Source organism: Agelaius phoeniceus, chromosome 16 (genome assembly GCF_051311805.1).
Source record: "Agelaius phoeniceus isolate bAgePho1 chromosome 16, bAgePho1.hap1, whole genome shotgun sequence".
Classification (NCBI taxonomy): Eukaryota; Metazoa; Chordata; class Aves; order Passeriformes; family Icteridae; genus Agelaius; species Agelaius phoeniceus.
The window spans coordinates 16,610,910-16,637,397 of record NC_135280.1 but is presented as its reverse complement, the minus strand read 5'-3'; the positions used below and the strand labels follow the sequence as shown (position 1 = coordinate 16,637,397).

The 26,488-nt window shown below is 41.6% G+C and overlaps 1 protein-coding gene across 6 annotated transcripts; it reads right to left on the bottom strand.

The window, feature by feature from the left end:
* Positions 1–341: 341 nt before the first annotated feature.
* On the bottom strand, positions 342–26,469 carry GLYR1 (glyoxylate reductase 1 homolog). Of its 6 annotated transcripts, none has more exons than XM_077186876.1 (16): positions 26,375–26,463; positions 24,224–24,260; positions 23,202–23,281; positions 16,220–16,358; positions 15,405–15,647; positions 12,307–12,393; positions 11,355–11,411; positions 10,250–10,300; positions 10,028–10,101; positions 8,204–8,303; positions 6,822–6,932; positions 6,420–6,521; positions 5,263–5,425; positions 4,670–4,849; positions 3,988–4,112; positions 342–3,648 (listed from the first exon to the last, which is right to left on the bottom strand). In XM_077186876.1, the coding sequence occupies exons 1-16, from the start codon at positions 26,446–26,448 to the stop codon at positions 3,574–3,576; spliced, it is 1,698 nt and encodes a 565-aa protein (XP_077042991.1). In that variant the 5' UTR covers positions 26,449–26,463; the 3' UTR covers positions 342–3,573. The 6 variants fall into 6 exon arrangements, with proteins under 6 accessions (XP_077042991.1, XP_077042992.1, XP_054499976.1 ...); XM_077186877.1 differs by having other exon boundaries at positions 6,420–6,518; XM_054644001.2 differs by having other exon boundaries at positions 26,332–26,456.
* Positions 26,470–26,488: the final 19 nt, after the last annotated feature.

Here is a 26,488-nt window from a genome sequence, read left to right as displayed (position 1 = left end):
ACTCAAAAAAACCCAAATGCCAGAAGGATGAATATCCCAGCCCAAAATTTAACAGAAGTTGTCATCAACACCGGAACATTAAAACCAAGGATCCTCCTCTCATTCCAGATGCATGTAGCCCTCTGCACACAGAGCATGGAATTTATCTAAACTTATCCTCTGTAACGCCTCACTGAGAGTTTCAAACTTGAGCAATGACTGAAGTGCTCTCAGAATTACTCAGTTTTCAGATGACTTGGTTTTGAGCAGCTCTGAGTTTCTAGTGTTCTGAGGAACACATACTTCCTTAATGCCCCAAGACAGCTCTGATAGGCTTTAGAAAATGCCACAAGAACATTCAGTTACCAAGAAAAGTTTTATTCTTTTTGCCAGTAGCTTTGTTAATTGCACCAAAAAAAAAAATCTTTGCCATTTAAACATTTTCACACATCCTATTCTGAATGACAAATGTTAATTAAAAACAAGGCAGGAAAATAAAAATTCACAACCTTAATGAACTATGTGATCTATCATTGAGGAAAAAGGAAACTGCTTTTCTTACAAGCTTTCACAAGTGTCACATTTTCTCTTTAAAAAGGAGGGAGTTAAAAAAAGCAAACTTCTAAAACAAATCTTCATAAAAAGAAACTTTACAGAATTGTCAACAATATTAGGACAACATTTAACTAGCCAGTTTTATTAGAGCATCTCAATCCATTGCTTCCCCCACTTCCCTCCCTCAAATCCCAGGCCTAGGAACAGACTCAAATCCACATTCAGAGGCTATAGACATAAATACATGAATCTGAGTGAGACTGAGAGACTGACAGCAATCTCAACTGGCATCTGGAACAGTCTGGATTCCCCCATTTCCATCCCTCCTCTTCAGAGCCACATCAGAGCTCTCTGGTCTCCTCCTGCTTCTCCTGGGCACACCTGTGACTGTACAGCTGTCCAGGCAGCACTGCAGCCACTCTACAGCAACCCACAATGGCTGAAAACTGCAGCCAGACCCTTCCAGGATAAATTACAGCATTCAACTAGTCCGCATCTGCCACTCCCACAGAAATAACCATCTCCATTCTGGGAACTACAGTATTTCTAGAAACAAACCCTGCAGCAGTGAGCTGCCTTGGGACTGGTCCTTTGAATTCATTATGAAATACCTGCCACAAGACTTGAGAGCTCCTTTGGCATTCTCTCTGTATCCAGAGGCACCACAAACTAACAAAGATACTCCATTACCATTGCTCACACCATTCGTGGTCACTCTGGCCCAAGACGGCAGGGACGGGGAGGGGATGCCACTGAACTGGCTCTGAACATGGGACAGTACCTCCTTCTTCCTCCCAAAAGATTTTTTCCTTCAGTCTCATTTCCTGCCTCCAAACCCACAACTTTCCTCAGATGCCCACAATGCACAATTCATACAAGAGATGGTTTTTTTTACTATAGTATGTTTAACAAAGGATTTCAGATGCTAACTGTGGAGTTCTGAGTGGAGAACAACAGTGTGCCAAAGCAGATCAATGGTTAGCTATGCTGGTAATTTTACATGCCTTTAATGTGAATACCTACATACAGAATGGCAGTGGCATTGCCAAAGGAACACAGGTGTGGAACTACCATCGCCCAAACACAGTGGCCAACAGGCAGTGAGGTCTGACAGCCCTGTTGCCAGGTGTTCACTACAGGATATAAGTAATGCAGAATACAGCATTAGCCCACAAGGAACAGTCATCACAGGAGGTGAAATACCCAAAGTAACATTTACAGCATAAGGCATTAGATGTTGTGATTCGATGAGTATGTGACAAAATGAGTATGTGACACTTTCTTTCTTTCTTAACAAGGTGTCCCTGAACCATACACACATGCTGCACAAAGCAGGACTGGTAAGAAATCCTAACCCAGGGAAAATTTCCTTACACAGCCATTAAGTTCCTAGGAAAAAAAATAAGATGGCAGGGGCAGATGTCAGGAACACAACCTAATTTGAATCTGTCTTCTTTCCTTTCAGAATTCCAGCCCAAGGGAGGAAGGAGATTGTACCACTTGAGAAGTGATTTTGGCCAAAGTTTCTCACTGGCATTTTTCTAACACTCAAATTTAAAATGCAAGAACACTCCCAAAAGGCTAATACTGAGAATTGGGAAAAAAAAAAAAAACCCAAACAAACCAAAAACCAAGCCACACTCTGTGCATTTTTTGTGACAGGCAGCCTTTGGACTCTGGGTTGCTCTGCTATTTACACTGAGACCATCTCTGATCTCTAGCCTTGGCATCTGCAGTTCATGTCACCCATCTCTAGACTAAAGCTCAGCAGTGGTCTTAGCCTCCCCAGCCTCAGTTACTGGTCTTTCTAGAAGTTGGTATCTGGCAACAAGCAGAGTTCACAGATACAGGGAGAAGGCTCATGCTGTGCTATCTTGTACCCAAAGTAGTAACACTAAGAACATGTATGGAAAATCTGACATGTATAAAGATCACCAGGCAGTACACAAAAGTATCCCTGTGAGGTAGGTAACCATCACCCACCTTTATAGATGGGCAAACAGGCTGAGAGATATGACAACCATGCAAAGGCCAGAGAGCGTGGAAAGGAGCTCAGGAATCTCAATCTCTTGAATCATTCTTCTCTCCCTTTTCAGACTCACCACTCTGCTTGTGACACTGCTGCAATCCAAGACACCTTTGCAATTATTGACTACAAGGGTTAAAAAAAGCCAAACAAGTAGTAACATAACATAAGCTAAGGCCAGGAACAAGTAAAATCTCTAGCCCAGTTTTATAGGCACTATGTTTGTCTTGCAGTTTTCTATGCAAAGGTGTTACTTTCCAATGATGTTTTGGATGGGCTATGATAAACCTTTCAGGAGTCTCATTGACATAAGCATTCTCCTATTTTCAGTACAGTTTGTGTTCCCTAAGCTGTAATTGTCTGTACAGGGGAAGACATGGATGCAATGTGTTATCTTTAACAGTACAGGAATTCCTCCATCAAGGTGGGGAAGTGGAAGTCTAAAAAGAAAGTGAATCAAGACAGTGTTGCACTCAACTCCCCTTACCCCCTGGAACTGCCCTTCTCCTCCATGGGAGGTGCCTTGTTCTCTAACAGTGGCTAATTAGCAGGCATGCTCCTCACCTTACTTGGGACCAAGGACTTGAGTGATATTCACAGGTAAATGGGATGTATGTCACCCTGTCCCCTTGATGCAGAGTCCAACACTTGCATTATTTCACAGCAAAGAAGAAAAGGGATCGTTAGAAACAGCATCTTGGACTAGCAAACAGAGGAAAATTAAAGCAGCCAAGCAGCAGATTTCTGGCAGAGTTGCCTCAGAGCTTCTGAACAATTGCCGCTGTTTCATCTCATGACTGTCAGTGCATGGCATGGATTTTTCTAATTAGACTGCAACAATCCGAGCCCCCTCCTCCCCCCTCCTGCCACAGTGGAAGGCTCACCACAGCAGGTCTCAAAGTTTGTGTATAAAAGGAAATGGAAAGACAGAGATGGACTGGTCCAGAGTTAAAACCCAGTATCATAATAATATTAATCAATCATCATCGTATGAACAGTAAGAAGGGTGCAGCCTAATGGATGTAGGCCCTGTACACTGCAGACATGTCGTTGTCAGATTGGTCCAAGGCTTTTGCTCGTTTATAGACCTAAAGAGAAATCAGAAAAGGATCAGAGCCTGCTCTTGTGTGAAGCCTCTTCCCAGCAGAAAAACTCCTTTGCTGACCACTGCAACCAGAGAACTGCACAGGATGTCAAATAATCCAAGCGCAGATCAGAAAATGCCAGGTCTTTCTGTGTTTCCTGATGTAACATTCTAAGGGTCTCTACAATCAAAACAAATCCAATGCCACCCTAGTCAAAAAATATTTCAATCACTGTTCCCTTGTCTTAGAGATGACGTAATTCTTTGATCTGTATCTCCGATTGACAAATGGTACTGTTGAATAAATGCTGAAGAACACATCTGAACACTGAACAACTCTTACCTCGTTGGCAGCAGCTGCCATGGGAGTTGGGTGGTTGACAGAATCGCCCAGTGCAATAGCTAATCTAAGATCCTTCTGGATGTACTTCAGGTAGAAATCAGGTTTAAAGTTTCCTTGCAAGATATCTGCAGAGAGGAACCCATGCAAAATTAAGCGTGACAAAAGTAAGTCAAGCCCATGCTGCAGGGGGCTGTAATTCAACACTAATCTCTCTCTCCATTGCTGATCACTACTTTTAGCTCTCCTGTTTTTGTACTCTCCATCTTCATCTGGCCATAGCAGATTGATATCACTACTGCCCACTGACAAAGTGAGCTCAGATTTCTAAGCAGCTTGTTACCCTGCTGCAATGAAATCCTGACTTAAGCCCTAAGCAGTCATAACTCAGATTCTCGGAAGTCCCAGCTATGAAGGGGAAGGAATGGGAACTCAGCTCTTCATTTACAGAATGCTCAAAATAAAATAACCATTATCCCAGGCTGATGAAGATGAGATTGTTATGTTCTACCTTCTGCCACTATCTGAAAAGCTGTATTTTAAGCATTTATTTCCAGAATGCTTAAAATAACCACTATCCCAGGCTGATGAAGATGGGATTGTTATTTTCTACCTTCTGCCACTATCTGAAAAGCTGCTAGATTGTAAAAATGACCTGTAAGAAAACAATGTAAGAGAACTTTACTTTGGCACTTCTGGTCCAGGAAGATGCTGGCAAGTTGTCCCTGATTGAGGATATCCAGAAGGGTCTGCTGGGACTGGCCAGTCACTTGAGCCAAAGTCAGTCCTTCTGCTATTGTTGCCATGAAGCTGCCTTGGACCATGTTCACAATCAGCATCATCTTGGCAGCATTGCCTACTTCACCTGGGAGCGAGACACACCATTGGGATTCCTCCAGAAGAGAAGTAGCAGAGCCCTGCCTCCCTAGCCCACACAGCAGTAACACTGTTAGATTCCTGTCATCAAGCACTTGGCATCTCTCCCTTGCCCTGAAAGACTTCAGAAAATATTTCCATTTTCCAAGCACTCAAAGGAATGGAGAAATCTTAAGAAAATATGATTTAAAACCAAAAGTATCACAGATCCTCCAAAATAAGCTGGCATTCAAAAAAGAAACCTTAGCCTGCAGGCTCTGAAACTGGCCAAGTTCCAGAGCAGCAAGCCAATTTCCCACACTGCCCTCAGAGAAAAGGTGACATATACATCTCAGACTCCTTGCTGAAATTCCCAGTCCTTCCACTAAGAAACTGCTATCAGGCCCTCCAGGTTTCAATTACCTAGGAAAAAAGAGGTCTTCCCCATGGCTTGGAAACAGCTGCTGCAGTCCTCATATAAACCCCTGTCACCAGCTGCCAGGATCACAAGCATTCCATCATTAGAGAGCTGCTGGTTTCCTGAGACTGGTGCTTCCAGAAAGCGACCACCTCGGGACACTATCACCTGGGAGAAGAACATCTCTCGTTAGCTGTGCATGAACAGCAGCAGGAACATAATTTAGGGCATACCTGCCACTAAGGACAGAAATTTAAAGCAGAACGAATAGCTACAACAGGAGAGGAAAGCACTATTGTGATGTATCCTGCAACGTGTGATTAAGACCAAAAAGGTCCAGGCAAGACCCTCTGGCACCCATCACTACTGTGTATATTTTAAGCAGCTGAAATGACACCCTTTAGTCATGGCACCCTATACTGGCCAAGGGACCAATGTTGAAGGTGTATATGACGCATAAGAATCCCAGATGAGTGATCATTGTATTTTCACCTCTTTCTCACAGAGGAAAGGCCTCTGACAGATCTCTTCAGGCACATGTTTACTAATATGGGTGATCTGCATTCTCTGAATTAACATGACACACTAGTGCATCAACAACATGTCTACTTAAAACTTGACAAAACCAGTTCCCCTTCCTTGTAAAACCACACATGCTGCCTTAGGGCAGTGGGGAACAAGCAAGATGCCAAAAAAGGAATCACAGATACCACAGCAGAAGTAATCAGAACACTTCTACAGAAATCCTATAATAATATTTCTATAGAATGAAATGTGAAGGCATTAATTTTCCCCAACCAGAGTACTTAAACTAGGCAGATTTTGCATTTCATCAGTTACTAATCCAGACAGGGTTTTACTCACCAGTTTGCTACAGAATACCAACCTGTCTACAAATATTTCTTAGGGGATCAAAATTTGGCTATCTGTTTGCAATGGTGTCAGGTAACAGCTCTGCCAAATCTACAACTTTAATGGTATCACCAGGGAACATCTCATCCAACACTGTTTGCTGGTTAAGACTTGACAAAGAAGACTTGTCTTGTTTGCCTGGAACTTGAGACTCTCCCAAAGACCTCTAAAAGTTTTATTACCAACAGAAACTGAAGAACTTCCGCTGAATGAACACTGCTGCTGTTAAGAGGCTCAGTTCAGTGATTACCTGGGCCAGCTCTGTGACTGTATCTGCATCCACTGTGGACATATCCACATAACACTTCCCTGGGCGAATCCCCTGCAACACTCCACTTGGACCAAGCACCAGCTGTGGAGAACAGAAGAGCGGTAAAGCAATAGGGTGTCTGCAGAGAAACCCCACTTCTGCAGGAGTCCAGCTGAGCCTGGCACTACAGTGGCAGATCCCCAGAGTGTTATCAGAACCGGTCCTCAAAGACTTCATTTTTAAAATGCTTAATTTTTGTTACGACATTTATTTTTACACAGCTGCACTGCTCAGGATGTACAATGACCCAGGCTACTGTGGTTAGCAGGAATCAGAACTGGCATTCAGTGACTGCCATCTCATAGTCTAACCAGCAGGGGTAAAATAAGAGCTAATCCTTACATCCTTTGCTGCTTTTGGATCTGATACACAGGCAAACGTGATGTCACAGGTGGAGACTACTTCAGCAGGGGTTCTTCCCAGCCGTGCACCCTCCTGGATGAACAAATCACACTGCAAAAGGCACAAGTCCAAAGGTAAGACAAATTAAATACAAAGCAAATGGATTCTTTGCATTTTGCTGTAAAAATTCTACTGCTGGACACAACTCCAGAGGAGACAGGCATGTTAATTACACAACTTTGTCTTCTTCTGTTGCTTTGTCTACACACACATATGTGTGTGTGTGCGGGGCTCTTTTGCAGCTTTTCTGAAGAACAGGTGAAGAACTTTGAAAGAATGACACAAAGAATTTTACTCTAAGTAAAATTTTTACTACTAAAAGTAGTTTTACTCTAAGGTGAAACAGCAAGAATGTTGTGGGTTTGACAAGAAATTATTAGGGGGAAAAAGGCAGATTTAGGGAAAAAAAATTGGTTAAAGGACATAGCAACATGTGTTACTGCATAGTAATAGGAATATGCACATCTGAGATGAGTGTGTTTCAGAGGGCTGCTGCTTCAAAATCTTAGCTCCTTCTTACCCTATCCCCTCATATCAGCCATGTTTTGTTCTTGAAAAAAATAAATCTTTTAGTCCCCTTTTAACAAAGTAACCGCAGTGCCCTTCCTGCTTTGCTATTCCACAGCATCTTACAACTACCACATCTCCCCCAGCTACCTATATTCCTCCTCCACTACAAAGAGTAACACTGTCTAGTATACAAGTGCAATGCAATATAAGCTCCATTTTCAGTTTGAATACTCCTATAAAGCCCTTCTCAATCCTGGTCTCATGACACAGCAGGTCTTTAACAGAACACTTGTTACCACATGACTAGCACAATAGATGTAGACTAACCTGCAGCTGAGCAGTGCATCTTACCATACCCGCAATCTCCTGGGATAACTCCCTGCACCTGGCCTTTTTGGCATAATACATTGCATGGTAATTCACATCAGCAGTATTTTCATGGCTATTCACAGATGCACAATACACTGACCATGGCTATTCACATCAGCAGTTATTTTCAGAGGCATGTTACATCTCATTCTTCAACACATATAAGGGTGTAATATACAAGAGTGTAATTTTTCTGACAACTCTCTCCTCTCATACAAAAAGGCAGTGGGGTGAGACAGCTGACATAAGAGTGACCACACTAGAACAGACCACAGCTGCACCTAGTCATGCCCACCAACAAGCACATTGGAAACAGGACAAAACAAGGTGGCAAGCATATCCTTGTGTTTCTTTGGCATCCCCTCCCAGACACCATTGACAGATGATTCCATGAGATAGAGGGGATAACTGAATGTTTAGCAGAGGCTTAAGCACATGCCTACCTTCTCAGCAGTCCGGTTCCAGACAGTGACAGTGTGACCCATCTTTAGCAAGTTGGAGACAATGCCACTTCCCATCAGACCAAGGCCCAGAAATCCTATCCTGAGGGTAGAGATAAACATTAATGCAAGAGAAAGCAATCAGTGTTAGTTTCTCATGGTGCTGGAAATGATGAAGAGCAAACTGGAGCATCACCAGCACAAAAAAATACCCAAACAAACATGTTCTACTGCAACCACAGCTACAATGGGCAAATGCTGAGCTTTAAAAGCAAGCTGGAATTTATTTTGCTTACCAAGCATCCCTAACAATTTCCTGAAGAAAGTCTTTAGCCTATTTCAGATCACCTAAATATTAAAGGTTTGGATGGTCTGGATCCTTTTTGTTTGTTTGGGGTGGATTGTTTGTGTGTGGTTTTTTGCTTACTAAAAATTGCTGTTTGTGTGCTTTCTGTTGACAGTCATTGCTTTACTGAAGTTAAAGGGAACATTTAGAAATGAGCAGGTACTTCTCTAATTATTAATCTTCTGACTCTAAGTCACACATACAATGTTTGCTTGTATAATTGAATGATACATTAGTATCCTAGTTTTGATAAAGTCTAGCTAAGACTACTGTGCTAAGCATCATGCCAGACCGAAGACCTAGTCCCTGTCCTACAGCTGCCATTTCAGACAAAGGAAGAAAGGAAGTATTAGGCCAGTACAGGTCACCATCAGTCCCAGAAAACAGCCTTCCCTTCCTCCCACAAGCCTGAAAGAATTTTGCTCCCTCCATTCAAAAAAGAGAGACTATGCCACCAAGTCCCTATGATCACCTGCAACAAAAATTCCTCTTGCAGATATTGCTGCAAGAACCATTTTACCCAACATGCAGTTTTCCATAAAACCCAGAGTTTTCAAAGAGATTCTGAAGCATTCAGTTATATCCAAGGTAACATCACAACAAAAGCTACCTGGCAAATCCACTAGTTAATTCTGCAGAAATAGCCACACTACAGCAGCACCTGTCCTCTCTCAGCTAGCTATGCTGCCTTTTCTCTTTCTTCCCTTAGACAGGGCAGAGCAAATCACTACAGGCTCCTTACATGGCCCAAATAAGATCTAGCTATTTTCAAGTCTCGAAACCAGCAGAGGTATTCCTTCCTTCACAACCCACCTCTGAGATGCACTTTCCTGAGAGACTGTTTTCCCTGAACAGCTTCATTGTTATTTTTGTTCCCCTGCAGTACAAGTGAGAACCGGCATCCCATGTGAACTGCCCCAACAGCAAACAGCAAGAGTGGCCTGAACTCAATTTGAACAGAGCAGAAGTTACAGGAAGCTCAAGTTTGCCTTTTCTCACTCTATAAAAGAGAATGGGTGTGTTAGGAGAAACCAGAAAGCTCACGTGCTACACAGCAAAGTTTTTGTGATGGGAGAACACATCTCCCTCTTTCTTTTGTCTTCTGCATGCTCAGCAGAGCGATTAAATGACCCCAGCCAACTAATGAAGAGAGATCCCCTTTTATCTTCCTATCTCATGCAACACTTAGGAATACTGCTGCTAACATCCTGCAGTGGGACCTACCAAAAAAAGCAACTGCAGAAACACTCTGAATTGCAGATGTATCCAGGACAGAATTTACTCTGAATTTTGTATTGCACAGCTCCCTTTGAATTTAGCTGCCTCTCTCCCACCTTGTCCCCCAAACAGTTTCACACAAGGAAAGAAGGAATGTGCAGTTAAAGGGAAATGTTAGGTTTATTCATTCTCAGTGACAAGCTGGAGAATGGCTGCATGTGTGAGCTGGGAAGGAAATGGCTGAAGTGTATTGGAGATCTTACTTTTTGTCTGTAGGTGTGATGCTGCCATTGACTGCTGTGCTGTCTGCTGCCTGGATGGACGTGGATCCTGTCTCCTGAAAGAGTGGGGTGGGGGGACAAAGGGCAGAGGGGTGGGGAAGAGAGAGGGGAAAAATAATAACAAAAACAATTTAATGCACAACTCTGGAAGAACTTCAACGCCTCATAACAATAAACATCCATCAAAATGAAGATTTGCTTTACCTCTTCACAAACCTTCAGCTTCTTTGTGATGGCTTGATAGCAGACAGCTGGCTGTATGGAGAAGACAAAGCATTCAGGGGAAGGACAGTGCTGATTTACTCTGCCGAGCAAACAGACCATATCCTTACTCCACAGAAGCAGGCAGCTCACCCACCCACCGCCACCTTCAAACCAGGACAACTCTGGGGCTTCCCTCAAGTGGAGAAAATAAAACCTAAAATATATTGCAAGATATTAAGATCGTTCTTTCCCACCCTGCCCCAGCAATTCAGCCTGTCTTCTGACAAAGGCACTGCAAACTCCCTTCTGTAGTTCCTATAACAGGCTCCTCTGGAGGCACCAGAACCTAAGCCATCCCTACTCCTAACATTTAGCTCTCTGAAGCCTGCCATGAAGCCTCACGTCTACACTCACTATGTCTCTGCAAGTTGTGGAACCAAAACCTTCTGGTTAATGTGAGAAGGCATGTAGAAGGCTTTCTACAAATGCTAAGGCAAAGGCTGCTTCTCCCCATGCTGCTTACTGTGAGCTTGTATAGATAAAACTGTTAGCAGCTCTTAATCCTTCTGGCTCTGCCCAGATCCCCAGCGAGATATAAATCCTTTTATGCTTAATTTGATCTTTCCTTTTCCTCCTGATGTTCACTGCTGAATATAAAATCCTGCAAGACTTCTGACTCTCAGGAGATAAACAGGCTGTATTTTACACGGCGCTTTTCTGGTCTTGGAAGTTCTCTTGCAACATTCAGTGAACTGGCAAGCCTATCCAGATGGAGAAACTGACAGGACAACCATCAAAAACAATCAAACAACAGGATTTCTGAACACAAAAAAAGCTTTTCCTGTCCATCCTGTTCATTCTACACAATTTATTACATCAGATCTGTCAAAAACTAGTGGTAGATAATCTTGAATTACTTAAAACTATTCATTGTACTTAATGATAAATCACTCTAAATCTTAAGGCTTGGAAGTACTTCAACTAATCTAACTGCCACCCCCCAAAGAAGAGAATTCTGGAGCTCTTTATGCATACTCCTTGTACTCAGTTCCAGCAAAGGACTCCAAGCTACCCAGCAACATGATCCTGTCTGCCAAATCCTTACCTTCTCTGTCTGGCTCAGTAGGAAGTGATGAAAGTGTGGATCACTGTCCTTCACAGGCTACAAAGAGAGAAAATACAGCCTCAGAAATAAATCCAGAGAGTCACTTGAGTTACCACAGCACAATTCCCTTGCTCTCCTGAGCTGCATGAGAGCAACAGCATAAGGCAGAAAACATAAAATGTATCAGCTGTCACAAGGAATCTGTTTCAATTAAGTAGTTTACATTTTGTTTCATTCTCAAAACCAAAGCCATTCAAACCAAATTCCTCATTTTTGAACATCTGTAGGAAAGAAGTATACAAGCAATATTAACATGGGAGGAAGAAAATTCATCTTCCACTTCTTCCTCTCCCAAGCAAATGAAAACACTTATTTTCCAGGTTCTAAGTAATTCCATAAGACAGCATTCTGGGAATTGACTAGAGAGTGTCACATGCCAAGCAAACCCATCCTAACAGCAACAAGGACTGAAGGCCCAGATCCCTTATCTCCCCAGTGAGCATCATACATACTAGCCTGGAATCACACTGCTCTTACTCTGCTTTACTGATCACTCATTTATTCAACAAAATCGAAAGGCTTTCAAAAGCTGCTTTGTGAGGGAAATCAAATGTAAGCACCCCATGTGATAGCATTCAGACGGGGAGAGGAATCAGATCACTTCCACTCCTGGGAAGTCAGTCACAGAAATGCTTCTTTTGAAATGTTTCTTTTGAAACAAGAAGTGTAAACATTAGTACAGCAAGTTTAGTGTGAATCTGCAAGTAGTTCCACAGAGACAGAAATCTCATTTCCCAGCATACTTCTGAACTATCTGGGATATTATTCAACTTTGTTATACTGCAGTATGTTCGTACACAAGAAGGTTAAGATCTGGGTGTTTTACAGCCAGACAAAAGGCTCTAGGTTTGCTGCCACAAACTCAGAACGTAGACATTGTAAAGCTTCTCACCTCGCTCACACTCGGTGGCCATTTAAATCCAGCCACCGTTCCAGTCATCACTCTCTTCACTGTACTTGACTCTGGAATTGTGAGGTCCTGAGGAGACAGAAGGAGGATCAGAAGGAGCTTAAAATCTGGCTCAGGAGCGGGTCACAGCATGATGATCATTCAAACACACATAGAGAGCTCCAAAAGCACTACAAAAGCCTTCAATTTCACAGGCCTTTCCATGAGCATTCATATTTAAACACAGAGTATTAGCAATACAGGTGAGGTGAGAAAAGCATCAACTGCCAGCTAAGGATTTCAACCAGATTTATGGCTTCTGGAGAGTCCATTCTTCATACCTAAGAAGAATCACTGCATTTGTGCACTTACGCAATGAGCAGAAAACAAACATGCTTGATCATGTACTTTCCTCTGGTGGATGCAAAATGCTTAACAAATGAGTGAAGAACATCATTACAAGCAGAGGTCTGAACCCTTTCAATCCTACCCTGTCACAATAGAATAGCCTACCTGTTATCAGGAGAACCTTCAAAGCATAAGATTGACAGCCACATCTGCTCAAGTTTGCAGAATCCATGAGACAAACTGGTATGTGGGCTGCCCCATGTGCTCCACAGGCCCCAGTTTGTAGTATCATGATAGTACTTAACATACTGGGGCTTTTACTATTGAGTAGATTTAACTTCATCTTTTATTTCCCCAAAACATATAGGTTAAAATAAGTCTCTATGCTATAGGTCATCGATATATGATATAGACATCTAGGATTTTATGCTACATGAAGAGAACACATAGGACTTCTACATAATACGTGCTGTCTTCCTCTGACATGAGGGTTCAGAAATGGAGTCACATTACCTCCTCTCCGAAATTACTTCCTGAAAATGCAAAATATACCTTAGCATCCACACAGAGGCACAAGAGAAGAACACTGTTTGCAAAAACAGACAGAGTAAGACTCCTGGAGGAGTAACCTAGAACAATGCAACTGTCCGAGGGTTAGCAGGACAATGCAGACATCAGTCTCCAACCTTGTAGTGTCTAGGGAGAGTCCTGCATACTTCAGCTGGTGAAGTGTGGATAAAACCTGCTTTGATACCTATGAAGTTCTGCCGCTCCTTCAAAAATATTCATAATAAGCTTAAACATAAGAGTATGTCAATGATCTTGTATGGCCACAGAGCCTTTCTAGACAGAGCACACCTCAGCAAAAACCGGATTCTTGATTTTTATGCATTCTTATTACTTGGAATGCCAGAATTTGGACTGGGACAGAGGAAAAAAAACACAAATCCTAGGATCATATTAATTCAGGACAACAACATAAATGTTTTCTACTCTAGGGCTAAGAACTTGAGGAATTTATGAGAACCAGGCAAGAAGACAAGATTTTAAAATTATTTCATAGGCTGAAAACCAGTATTAAGGCAGTATTGTTATATTTTCATAGCAATTATTTTATTTTTCACTTTCAAGAAGCTATAAAGCTTACTTTCCTACCTTATCCTGCCTAATTTCCTGGTTTGTGGCCAGGAAGTTATCACACAGCTGGCCACCACTGTGTGGCAACTTTAAAACCAGTCTGCTTGTCATGTGCCAGTAAAATAATGTCAACTACCACAATTAGCTCACTCAAAGCACTCTGATGTCCTGAGGTAAACAACACAGTAAAACCTATGCATGCAATGTGTCAGCACAATCAGAATTCTCCCAGCCATTAGTTTTGATTAATTTTGGAATGAATCTAGCTCAAAGACACAGAATCATTTTGCAAGTGAAAAAAAGGTCCTGTGGCTTATTTAAACAGAAATACGTGGAGACACAACATGTTTCTAGGAAGACACTTAAAAAAGTGAAAACTATGTTGCCAATGAAGCATTTTCCTGCATCAGTCAAGACAAGTTCTGTAATTATTAGTTTTAATTCATAAATATGCATACATTTCTCCCCTCCTCCAACTTCCCTCAATAGAAGAAACTGATGGGATCTGTTACGCAGCCTAATTTCACAGACATTGGTGCTAAAAAAGAGCCAATATTTTCTTTAACTGCTTAGGAGTTGGACTTGATGATCCTTGTGTGTCCCTTCCAAATCAGGATACGCAATGACTCTACTCTATGATGCCTTCACAGCTAATATCTGAGATGATCAGCTTCATTTTACTACATCAAGATAGAGTCTGCTGTTCAGCCAGCGAAGGCCAATCCATTGACAATTCCGGAGAGCAAGGACCACCATCTTGACTTGCATCCTGACTGAAAGAAAAGACCGTGAAGCACATCGTGATCCCCTTGAAGCACAGATGAGCAAGCACATTGCCATACGGTGTTTCAGTTGAGGTCTCCCAGTTGTCTTCTGGTTTAGTCCTTGATGAAGGATATGACTTGTAATAATCCACCAAAATAAATATCCATTTGGAATAAGAAGATCTAGACCGCAACAGTGAGTTCCATAATAAAAAGGCTGGAACTCCATATGAGGGTAGACAAAGTGCTGCCACAACATAGAGAAATATCATGGAAGTAGTAGGAATAAAATATAAAGGCTCCTTCAGAATGGATGATGGGAACATATCCCAAAGCACAGAAGCTGAAATGAAGACAATTCTTCTGGTGGATTCCCCAGGCTACGAATTTCTTCTTTAAGCCCTAGCCCTTAAAGATATCTCACTCTTTGTGAGTACTGAGGTTGAAGTTGAGCAACTACTTATCACCTGATCATATGAAGTAGATGAGATGGGAGAAGTCAGGAGCCAGATGAAGACCCATATCTCTTTGCTAATCCTTCCCACACAAACTGAACTCGAGGGATGACAAGACGAAAGAATGGAGTCTCCTGATACAGCTTTCAAAGCCCTCTCAAAGATACAAACAGAGCCACTCACAGCAACTAACTGCTAAAAATCACAGGAAGAATCAACAATATGCTTGCCAATTGGTATCAGGCAGCCAAATGGTCTAGAAGTAGCAACACGGAAAAGCTTAAAGAAAAGGGATACTGAACTGATTCTTCCTGCCGGCCTGTTAGTCAAGGTGCCAGTCAGACCTCAAGTCCAGCTGCCAAGTCCATGGGCACTGGCGGACATGCACAACACAAACCTTCTCATCCTTGGGTGGACGCCCCCGCTTTCGGGGGCTCTGATCCTGGGCTCTTTTCAAGGGTGATTTTGATCCTCTCTCTGACGAGACAGAAGAAACCCTCTTTTTTCCTTCCCCTGTGCCCTTCTTCACCTTTCCTTCAGACAAACTGGCTTTGCGTTTCTCTTCACCAGCAGATTGCTTGCCTCTTTCTTCACTGGAATTACGCCGATTCTTCTCTTCAGTGGAGTTATGGGAAGACGCCTGAGAGATTATAGAATAGAAGATGGTAAGGAAAGAAGAGAAGAGATGGAATGATTTTCATGCAAAACCAAGGATGTGAAGGACCCCGTGCTGATTACTATCAAGTAAAACAACAGCACAGTAACTTGAAAACTACGTATCTGTTAGACCTTTGGAGTTGGTGAGTGAAGTTCCTGGTTAGTACTCCTGCAAAAACACACCAGTTTAAGTAAGCATGTAACAGAACAGGCCACCTGAAGACTTGCCAGGACTGTGCGCACTTCCAATATACTAAAGACAAGATTAGTTGATACCAAATACTTAAGACTGATTTATAAAATCATCACAAGTAGATCAATTAGCCTCTTCAGTTTCTTCATCATTTAATAATCCAATAATCACTTTTCCCCACCAAACAAGATTTAATGGGGAAGAATAGAGGATCGGAAATAAACCCCAGAAACCAAGGGAAGGAAAACCCAATCCTCCTCAACTTGCCAGAGGCAATGAACTCCTTCCACATAACAAGGCATCTAATCATCATTCATGCCAAAACCTGTTTTAATGCACACAGTGAAAAAGAACCCACTCACCTGGTCCTTGCCTTTGGTTTTTCTAAGAAACTCCTCTACAGCATCCACAGCTTGCTGGAAGCGCTTACCCTTGTTAATCTTTATCATTTCCTCTTTGTGAGGGTGATAAGGCTTCAGCTGCTCCACTTTGATCCAAGCACTTGAAACAAAAAAAGAAGCTAGTTATATTTTCCAAACCACAGCCCTCTAAATCCTCCTGCTTTGAGAAACACACAGCTACACTTTCTCCCCCAGCTCTACTGATGACAACAGCCCAAACTCACTTCCTATCTAGAAACTGAAGGGCTGCTATTACTGAATTCACTGAGAATTTTCTTCTGGCACTTTTGTTACTTCTTAAGTTTTATGTCCTCTCATCCTAGCACTGTCCCCCTCTTAAGCATTATTCTCTACTGACAAAACAGCTTTTGGATGTGATCACAAGACACATTTAAAACAATGGCAGCCCAATGACTGCACTTGTTTCACCATGTGGAACACCCACAGACCCACACTTCCAGGTAAAGTAGGCAATACCACTAATCTACTCAAGAGCAAAGTTCACCTAGCAATTCTCAGCCATCAATCCCTGGTTCAAATATATTAAGCACACAGGTGTCTAAAAAACTGTAGGAAAAAACCTCCAAAATTATGTATTCTCACTATACAGATGACCACACAGAGTTAATACAAAAGCAACAGCTCATGGCTGAACTGATTCCTGATGTACCCAGGTATTCTGTATGAAAACAATAATTCTGTTTTTGAGAAAAAAGAACTATTTCCTTTGCCTCTGACTGGAGAAATCAGACTTTCTCTTGGCCCCTGGTATTTCTACGTTACATAGACTATCCACGAACACAGGTTTTAAATATTCCCCAGTGCAGTCTAGCTTCTGCAAGCAGATGAAGTGATTTAAAGGCTGCATTTTCAGACACTGTATAGTTAAACTGAACATGAAGATTAAAACAACAAAAAATAATTGTAATGCTTTGTTGAATCTTGATTGTTTCTCCTCTCTTCACAAAATAAACTCAAACTAAAAAATATTAAGACCTTTCTCCTCACTGGCAATAGCAATTGTTTGTAAATTGCTTGTAATCAGGAATCAACTTTATTAAAGTAGAATGAAACATTTTGGGTCTCACTTGCAAGACCTTCACTCACAAGACCTGCTAGAACCTACTGGAAAATGCCAGCATCCTTTCCAAAGAAGCCAGTGCTCCAGCATGCAAAGCTGAATCCTTTCACTTTGTTTACATTGTTTTTTAAGAACTGACTTTATACAACAAGTCAAATCATTGCATTCAGACCAGAATCTGAGTCCAGGAGCTATTCAGAGAATCTCTCACAGCTGCCCAGGCATTACTGTGAAACACACCTTAAAATTATCTTACACTGCAAAACCTGCCTGTATGACAAACAGTGACAAACATCCCTGTGTACCACAGAACACCAGCTCATGAGAAGCCTTTCATTACATGTATATAGGAAACAAAATTTTGGACCACAATATAAAAAAACATGTTAAATGTTGTTGCGAGACTGAATTTCTAAATAAAAATAAGTTATTTTCCCTCAAGGCGTTCCCTTAGGTTTCTGCACATCCTATCAATCCTCACTGCACAGGTTCATTAGTTTCCTTTCTCATTCCTTTTCCTTTGGTATGGAGAAAGCCCGAAGTACAAAGCTTTTTCTCGTTCCTAGCTTCAGAGGTGTATCTTGGCACTTGTGATCCACCAGGACAAAGAACTAGAGATCTCAGAGACAAACTAATAAGTGAAAAACAATCTTAAATGCTGCCTCAGTTAAAAATAAACTTAAAAAAAACAGGGAAAAAATTAAATTGGTCTTTTCCCTTCCAGTTTTTTTTTAATGCATCACCTACTCGGACAACCTTCTATAAGGGATGAGTATCTTTTGACACCAATGTCCACAAACCAATTGCATGCAGTGTTTCAAGAACTTGAAAACAAAAGAACTTTTCACCAAACAAAATTATTCATGTTTATACACAAGATCTCAGTACTCTCAAGGCCAATAAAGCCCAGTATTTAGATCAGCCTCAAGGATACAACATATAAAATTAACTACTGTTTCTCTCCTGATTCAGCAATGAATCAATGCATGAAAAGAACATTAGCGATGACACTAAAGATGTCATATTTAAGATGACATTGCATTCATACTGCTGCACAGTCACCCAGCAACTCTAAAGAATGTGCTACATGGAAAGTGAAAAGATGTAATAAAAATACCTATTAGCAATGGCTTTCTCGTTTCATTTCTCCACACTGTTCCTCATCGTCTCCAAAACACCACTCTTAGAAAACCACTGCCCATGTCAAATCCACATTATAAACATGAACAATAAGCAAAACTTAGAATAAGCAGAGACAAGTATGAAAGTGACCTGCAGTTACACAGAAACAGTGGTACAGATAGATGCAGAGACACCAGATTGAAATCCATGGCACAGGCATGGCACAGGCAAGGAGATCTTCAAACCTTCACCATTCCAGCCATTCTCTTCCTGTCTACAGATACCAACTCCTAATGATAAGCTGCAGAAATGAGATGGAAGAATATCCACCAATCCTTGCTTTTTGCAAACCATATAGCTAGGGATGGAAAACAGTAGCACTGTATCTCCAAATTTCTGTTTACCACAGTCTGGGAAAAATTTTACTGCTTTAGACTGTAGCACTTTAGATGCCCACACTAAAAACTAACACAACCAGTTCTAAAAGTCAAAAGAAAGTTTCTTAGTTATTAACAAGGCCAGTGTGTGTGAGCATACAACAAATCAAGACGGATTTCCTTTGTTAAAAGGGAACATCCCAACCCTCATAAATTAAGTAACTCAACTAAACTCTGCAACTTAGTACATAAACTCCTAGGAAAAAAATACAAAAATTACTATATCATACTAGAATAAAGGAAGGGATATTTAGAAGAAATCCAGAAGCAGGGCAATACTGAAGGAAATTTAAGTATTAGGTTTTTCAAATATGTGCAATAAAATACCTCCTCAGTACGAGACGGAAGAGTTTTGTCTGTAGTGATTTTCAGCTATGGTACTGTGCCTGCAGGGATGTTGAACAACATTCCAGCTGGCTCTGCTACAGCAACACAGAGCTCTGCATGGGATAATCGGCCTCACTGAGAAGTACCAGGAACACAAGTTCACCCACTCCATTAGTTTAGCCCATCCCTCCAGACCCTCAGACTACTAAGGTGTATTTCAAACAGTTGGCTAATTTAAAGCAAGTGTTTTCTCATGTCAGGACCTGAAAGAACATTTCAGAAAGACTACATCCTGAATTTACTCTCTCCTTGAAAACCAGGGAAAACAGTGGCAAAAGAAAAAGGTAGGTGCTTTCATCCCAACAGGACATGGAGGATGGAAAGGTAATGAGCACTGTGTTAAAATTACTGTGCCTGATGGAAACAGGCTGCAAATTATTACATTTATCTTCGATTGCAAGCTTCCTCCATTTTTTCCCTTAATATATAAAATCAGGAAGTGCCCCTTGACCCCACCATATTTAGTTTCACACTGATGCTACAAAAGGTTGTAAGGAAGAATGGGCTGTAACAGCTTCCTGTTAAGACTGTGATATCCATGACTTGCAAGTCCTTTTGGCTATCAGGGAATACCAAAGGGGGAAGAAAGGTGAATGGCTGTGTTTGTACACACATCTCTGACGGCTGCAGGACCATCACTAGTGTTTCTATAGAATCACAGTAGAAAAATACCTTCAAAGCAATTATATCTTAAGTTCTAACAAATATCATCATGAATTCTTAAGCAGGCTAAAAAATGTAAAACTATTTTCAACTGCATGACACACCCAAGAAAGACTTGTGGGCCATCCAGTCTATTAGTTTTAACTACTAAAAGCAATAAATGTACATACATAGCAAAATAAAAGTTCTTACTTGACTACTGAAGTATCTACAAAGATTTCCTACAACAAAACTGTAGTATGGAAATAGAAATAAACAGGGATTTTAAATACTATCTGAGAAGCACAGTTAGAAACACAGATAAGAGATCTAAGTTCCACTTCTAAACTAAATCAAAATTGTTGTTTAGATTCCTGTAATGATGTTGTTACATGCTTGTCAGGTCTGTGGGCAGGAAACATCAACTGTTCTTGATTTTAGATAGAGAATCCTTTTAATGTGACTTACTCTAAGAAGAGACACAGAAAAAAAAAAAAACTCCTAGGCAGACTAGAAAAACCACCTTATCAATTTGGAGAACAAGGTAATAAAGAGACATTACATGATTGTCTTAATTGCACACAATCACTTAGAACAGGACATGGGTATTACATCACTACTATGAACATCAGGTGGCTTTCACTGTGGGAAAGCATATATGTACTTCACAGTTTAAACATAAGCAAAATCTGCTTCCTTAGGAGAATCCTTGTATTTCAGAAAACCCATTCCTTCAAAAGTAACAGAAGAAACTAACACCACCAACACAATACATGGAGTATAGTGCTCTGTAGAAAATTTATCAAAAGCCAGGATTTAGAGCACAGCCAGAATGCACTCATGCTCTCACCTCTGTATGATGGACCAAAAGTACTCACAGCTTTCCAGTTAATCTATTTCCTTAGTCACTGCATCATTGCAAAGGCCCAGTACACAGTAATATTCGATTTGCAGAAAAAGGAAAATGCATTTCCCCTGTGCTGTATCCTGAGCTAGCCATAATTTCACAAAAAACTTACACACTACACCAAAACCACTGCCAAACTCATCAGTATGTTTTTATTTACCCTTCTGCTGTGCTCAGGCACATAAATTTTTACTTCTAAACATCTTTCTCCTTAAACTTTAGTATGACAAACCAAAGCCACATGAGTCAGTGGGGAACAATTTGCACCCAGCCTGGAACAGGCGCATTTCTGGCCACAGAAGACACCTAAGAATCCTCAGAAGGAAGTAAGTCTAAAATAGGGTCTGACACTGCCTACCTCTTGGCTGGCAACAACCCTCAGAAGTTCATGGGAGGGACTGTACCCAGAAATCAGCATCACCTTTGCCTTATATGCACTGGACAAGAGGTGAACAGCCAATGACCAGATCCTCTCCTGCTCAACCTCGAAGGGTAAGGCAGTAAAACAAGAGCTGCAGCAATGGATCCATGGTACAGAAATGCCATCATACAGTGTGAACATAGCAGAAGATGTGAGGTGCTAAAAAAGAAGCTATATACACTAGACCATGGGTATGGGTAAGTAACTCCTCATCTCCCCTTGAACAGTGACAGCTCTGCACTCTGCTGTTCCTCAGGCTGTTCATAAGGTGGTGGTGACATTCTCCCAGTTACCTTCCAAGTCCTGTTTATACACATACCTGAAAAAAGTATTTGCCAAACCCACTAGTTTACTTGTACAAAAGAAGTACAAAAGATTTCCTCTTCATCTTCACATTTGAAGAAAAATAATTTCTATTTTTCCTGATTTGGCTGATTATGCTCAAACACAATCAAACATATGAGAACTTTCTCAGGCAACACACTGGTTAGAACAGCACAGCTCTAACCAGTACATCCTTCTGACATTCCAAGTCAGGACAGAAGAGGCACAAAAGCTTCTGTCTCTTGTCTCTATCAACAGTATTTGAAAGAAAGGTGATAGTCTTTATTTCTATTCGATTTTCAGGTACAGTGTGCCAATCAAAGCAAGTAAATTTCTAATTCTTGATTATCTAGCATGATATGATTAAATTTCACAAGCTGGAGATGTGGGGAAGGGGCTACACTACAACAACCATACTACTTCACTGTGCCAGATGACCAAATTTGCCCTGGGCAGAGCTCTAGAATCTTGTAATAAATCCCGATTATTTTGCAGCTCTGAACTCTTCATTTGCAATCATGTTATTAATCTCAGCTACAGTATCCAAGATATTTGATCGTTTGTCTTAATACCAAAAAAATCTGTATTTGATTCAATGTGAAATAGAAGAATTGAAAACAAATAATCAGGACAGAAATAATCCATTTCAACTCAGAATTTATTAACTCAAATAATAATATTTAATAACACCACCAAAAAACGTTCTCTGGCCTCAAATCAACCTTCACCTGCCTCAAATTACTAGAGATCCAAACATTCCCATTACTTTGTGGCATTCACTACTCCTCCATCAAATTTAGACCTCATTTCTTAATGGAAAAATATTTTAGTACTATGCAAAAATAACTTAGCAGCGAAAAATAGTTTCCTTAAGAGACATTCACCAAATGGCCTCAGTTCTTGTCATCTTTCTTCCTAAAAAAGTAAAGGGGTTTTTAGTCTTCAACAGATATTTGCAATTTTCTTCTATATTCCATGACTTAATAGCAGAAAACAAAGAGGAAAACTGAAAAGTTATCAAAATAATTTTCAGTTCCACAAAATATCCCAGTTCTCAGGGGCCTTTTTCATTGGGTTTTTTTTACCTAGTTTGTAATCATTTAAATCTAAGACAACTATGATTTTGTTCACATTTGAAATCATTAAATTCTGCTTTGCAAAAAGGAAGTCTAAAACAGTTTTGGCTCTCTTATACTGTGAAGTCTTACAAAAGCACAGCAAGAATATTTTCAATACCATGTAGGAAAGTATATTCTTTCACAAATGACAATTATATAGTTACTTTTATTCCTCTGGCAGCAAAAATAAAAATACTCTGAGCTGTACCTTTCTCATTACATGCTAAAATCTGACACAGTCATGTCACACCTAAAGCTATCATCACTCATAGGTGAGCTATCATCACAGCAATCCAAATCCTAAAGCTAAGTTTTTATATCCTTCATACACCTCAGTGAGCAGCTATAGCATGCAATAATAGTTGAATTTCTTTTATTGTGTGGTTCAAAGGGAATCCTTTACAATGCTACATTGCACTGTAATATTAGTAAATATTTCTTCCACAAAAGATCCACATTATGTGGTACAATATTTTCCCCAGATGAAAACAAGGAGGTACATACTGATCTTCTGTTCCAAAAAACTTCACGAAGAAGCACTTTTTTCCTCGAGGTTTCTTCAGATCTTTAGGTGGGTTAACAATCTAAAGTGGATTAGAAATCATAATTAAAAAGCACATAGTGACAAATTTTGTGATTTTACCACCCAGTGTTCAGCTATTATAGATTTTTTTAAAAATCTGATTAGGAGGATAACTTGCATTAATAAAAATTTGTTCCACTTAGGTAACTTTAAGAATTTAAACTTTGTCTTTACTCGCAGAATAAACTGCTTATCAACTTTAAAATGTTAGTAAGGAGAAAAGCTATCATTCAGTTACAAGGTGACACCTATAGAGGAGCCTGGTGTTAGGTTAACCCAATAACCAAATGTTTATAGTTGTCAGCCACATTGACTATTCTTTTACCTGACTCATACTGTTACCTCAGCATGCTTAGCCCTCATACAACATATAAGATAAAAGAAAGGTCTTTCTGAGAAGTAGAAGGAATAGAAATGGCATATAAAATTCCTTTTTAAAAATCTTTAATCTGAAAATACCCCAACCAAACCAGAAGTAGGATCTAACTACCCTAGATAATTCTCAAAAACAACAACTCTAAAACAGTATCTTGAGAAGCCAGACTCCTTATTTCCATTATTTAACACAGTACTGTTAGCCAACTTACTATGGAAGAAAAAAAATATGTCTTGCAGAAAGTGGCAGGGATTAAACAACTAAATTTGGGAAACACAATCAGTTTCAGAGCTGGCTCTCTGTTGGCTTTTCATTCCACATGAACTACCACCTCTGACAGACTGAGATAACATATCAAATAAAGCCCTAAACTAGTTCACACTTTAGATTTGTGGGATAGATGTGTAAAAGAACAAACAAGAAAACCAGTATTAATCTACAACTGAAATGCTTTTAAGCAAAGCTTTCCTTACACAGAAGGAAAACACAAAAAAACCACACCCAAACAAAAAAACCCACAAACCATGAAAAACTAAGAAAGCAACAATAAATACAAACAAACCTCACCTTCCCTGGCCATGGAGGGTAACGGCCGAGCTTCCCCCTAGAGAAAAAAAAAGAAATTATTAGGCACTAGAACTAGAGAAAAAACTAACTATCCCAATGCCTGCTTTTTCATATTATGTCACACTTTTCATAATAAGAGAGTTATAGTTTGCAGTCAAAACCTTCTGTTCAAGGCAGGACACACGGCTGACATCTGCACCTAACTCAGGTCTCTGGACAATCTGTTTGACCTTGCCGGACTGCCAGAACTGAAGAGAAGAGTAGCTGTAACACAGTCTGCAAGATACAAGAGTAATAGGCACTGCAGCACCATAAGAGTGGAGATTTCTTCACATGGAACTGAAAAAAACACTGAGGCAGGCAATGAGACCAAAGTTCAGGTTAAGAACTTCTATCTACCTATCTAGAGCAGTTGGTGAGCAGAGCAGCCACCAACTCCCAGCACAGAAAGCTAAGGTTCCGATTCGTGCAGAAAGGCATTAATAGCAGGATCCTCTCAACAGGTGTTCCATTATCACTTTCTTCAGGTGCTCACCACCACACTAACTGAAATATGAAGACCCATAAAAGAAAGGCAGAAAAGCTTACTTTCTACACTTGCAAATGTTTCCATTATGAAAACTAGGCAATACTAGAAATAATCACAGAGGAGGAAGAGACATTAGTCTTAGCCCTCAGCTCATCAGCTTTCCTGGTGAGCTTTATCCTTATTTCACCCTTGTCACTTCATGACTTGTGCTGCAGTACTCACAAAACCCCATTAGTAAGTGTCTTGCAAGAGATGGGCAAAGAACCTGTGGGGCCCAACAGCTCCTGACACAAAACTTCTCAGCAAGTGGCACTGTAGCCTGCTGAGATGGCAATGCTGCACAGAGGATTCAGAAGCCAGGGGCAGGCAACAACACTGCCAAGACCTGTGACCAGGACCATGTCTCATATTCAATGCTCACATTACTGTACTGAGAAAAAAAATCAGCAAACCCTTTCTGCTGTTGCTGTCTGATTGTTAAAAGTTCCCTACAACACTCTAAGGACAGCATCTGGCTGTCACATACAAAACTAAAGCAGGATAATCTGCATTCCAGCACTGAGAGTAACATTCCCCAAATTCTCATCTGAAATAAATATGCTAAAAGTAACTAATCTTTACTTACTTTGCTATATAAATTAGACAACTTCCCAGCACTGCAAATTTTTCAGATTAGAGCTGCAGTTGTCACAGTCTGAAGCACAGCCTTCTTTTTATCTGGGTTATCAGTATAAATGCATGCATTTATTCACGTGTTGGAAATCAGCTACTTCTCTGAGCCCTGGCAGGACAGCCTAGCCCATCCAGCACAGCGAAACCTATGCATTTAATCCGTGCTTACAGGGCGCGGTGGAATGCTCTCACTTCTCCCCACCAGGAAACACAAAATCACAGCTCTGACTATCTGAGGGTAAGATCGCAGTGACAAGGGGAAACGGCTTCTGGGTGTTTCCACAAGGACACCCCAACCTGCAACGAAACGCTGGACTGTTGTGTTGCTTCATTAAAGCACTGCCAAGAAACAGTGCGTGGCTCTCCATAAACACTTTCTATCTCTAACTCTTCTCGCATCTCTCGGGAGGTGAGCCCGGGTTTACAAGGGAACCCCGCAGCGCTCGTCCTTCCGTCCCGCTTCCTTCATCCTTCCATCTGACACAGCTTCCGTCATGCGCCGCCCCCGCCAGCCTCCTCAGTGCCGGCCCGGCTCGTAGCCCAGCCCGCCTCCCGCCGGCCCGGTGCCCTGGCTCCGGGCTGCCTCCCGCCGCTCCTCCCACACTGCCCAAGGGAAAGCGGCGGCGATACCCGCAACCCGGCAGCAGCCCCATCACTGCACTGCCCTGCCCTGCCAAGCCCCACCCTGCCCACAGCCGCTCTCCGAAGTCACCGCGGGCTGACAGCGCCCAGCGCGGCCCAGACCGACACAGCGCCCAGCGCGGCCCAGACCGACTCGGCTCCCGCTGCGTCGCTCCCAGGGCCGGCTACAGCCCCGCCTGCGTCTCCGCAGCCGCAGCCTGATTCCACTAAAGACGCCTGGTCCGCCATGCTCCGCGGCCGCCGCCCAGCCTACGCCGCCACTCACCACACCAGATCTCCGAGCCTCAGACTCACGGTCGCCATCTTACCGACACGGACCGGCCGGGCCGCGCGGGGGCTGCCGGGAGCACGAACGGGGGAGGGGGGCGGTGGCCGCGCCCATTGGGCGGGCGCATCACGTGGGCAGGCGGTCCATCACTGCT

Bases quoted from the DNA above. Each gene is read 5' to 3' on its own strand.
- GLYR1 (XM_077186876.1), bottom strand. From the start codon at position 26,448: ATGGGCGCGGCCACCGCCCCCCTCCCCCGTTCGTGCTCCCGGCAGCCC. The intron at 11,412-12,306 runs GTGAGAAGCTTT...CTCTCTTTGTAG, and splicing joins GGCCACCGAGTGTGAGCGAG to CCTGTGAAGGACAGTGATCC. The intron at 6,522-6,821 runs GTAAGGATTAGC...TGTTCTCCACAG, and splicing joins ATCCAAAAGCAGCAAAGGAT to CTGGTGCTTGGTCCAAGTGG.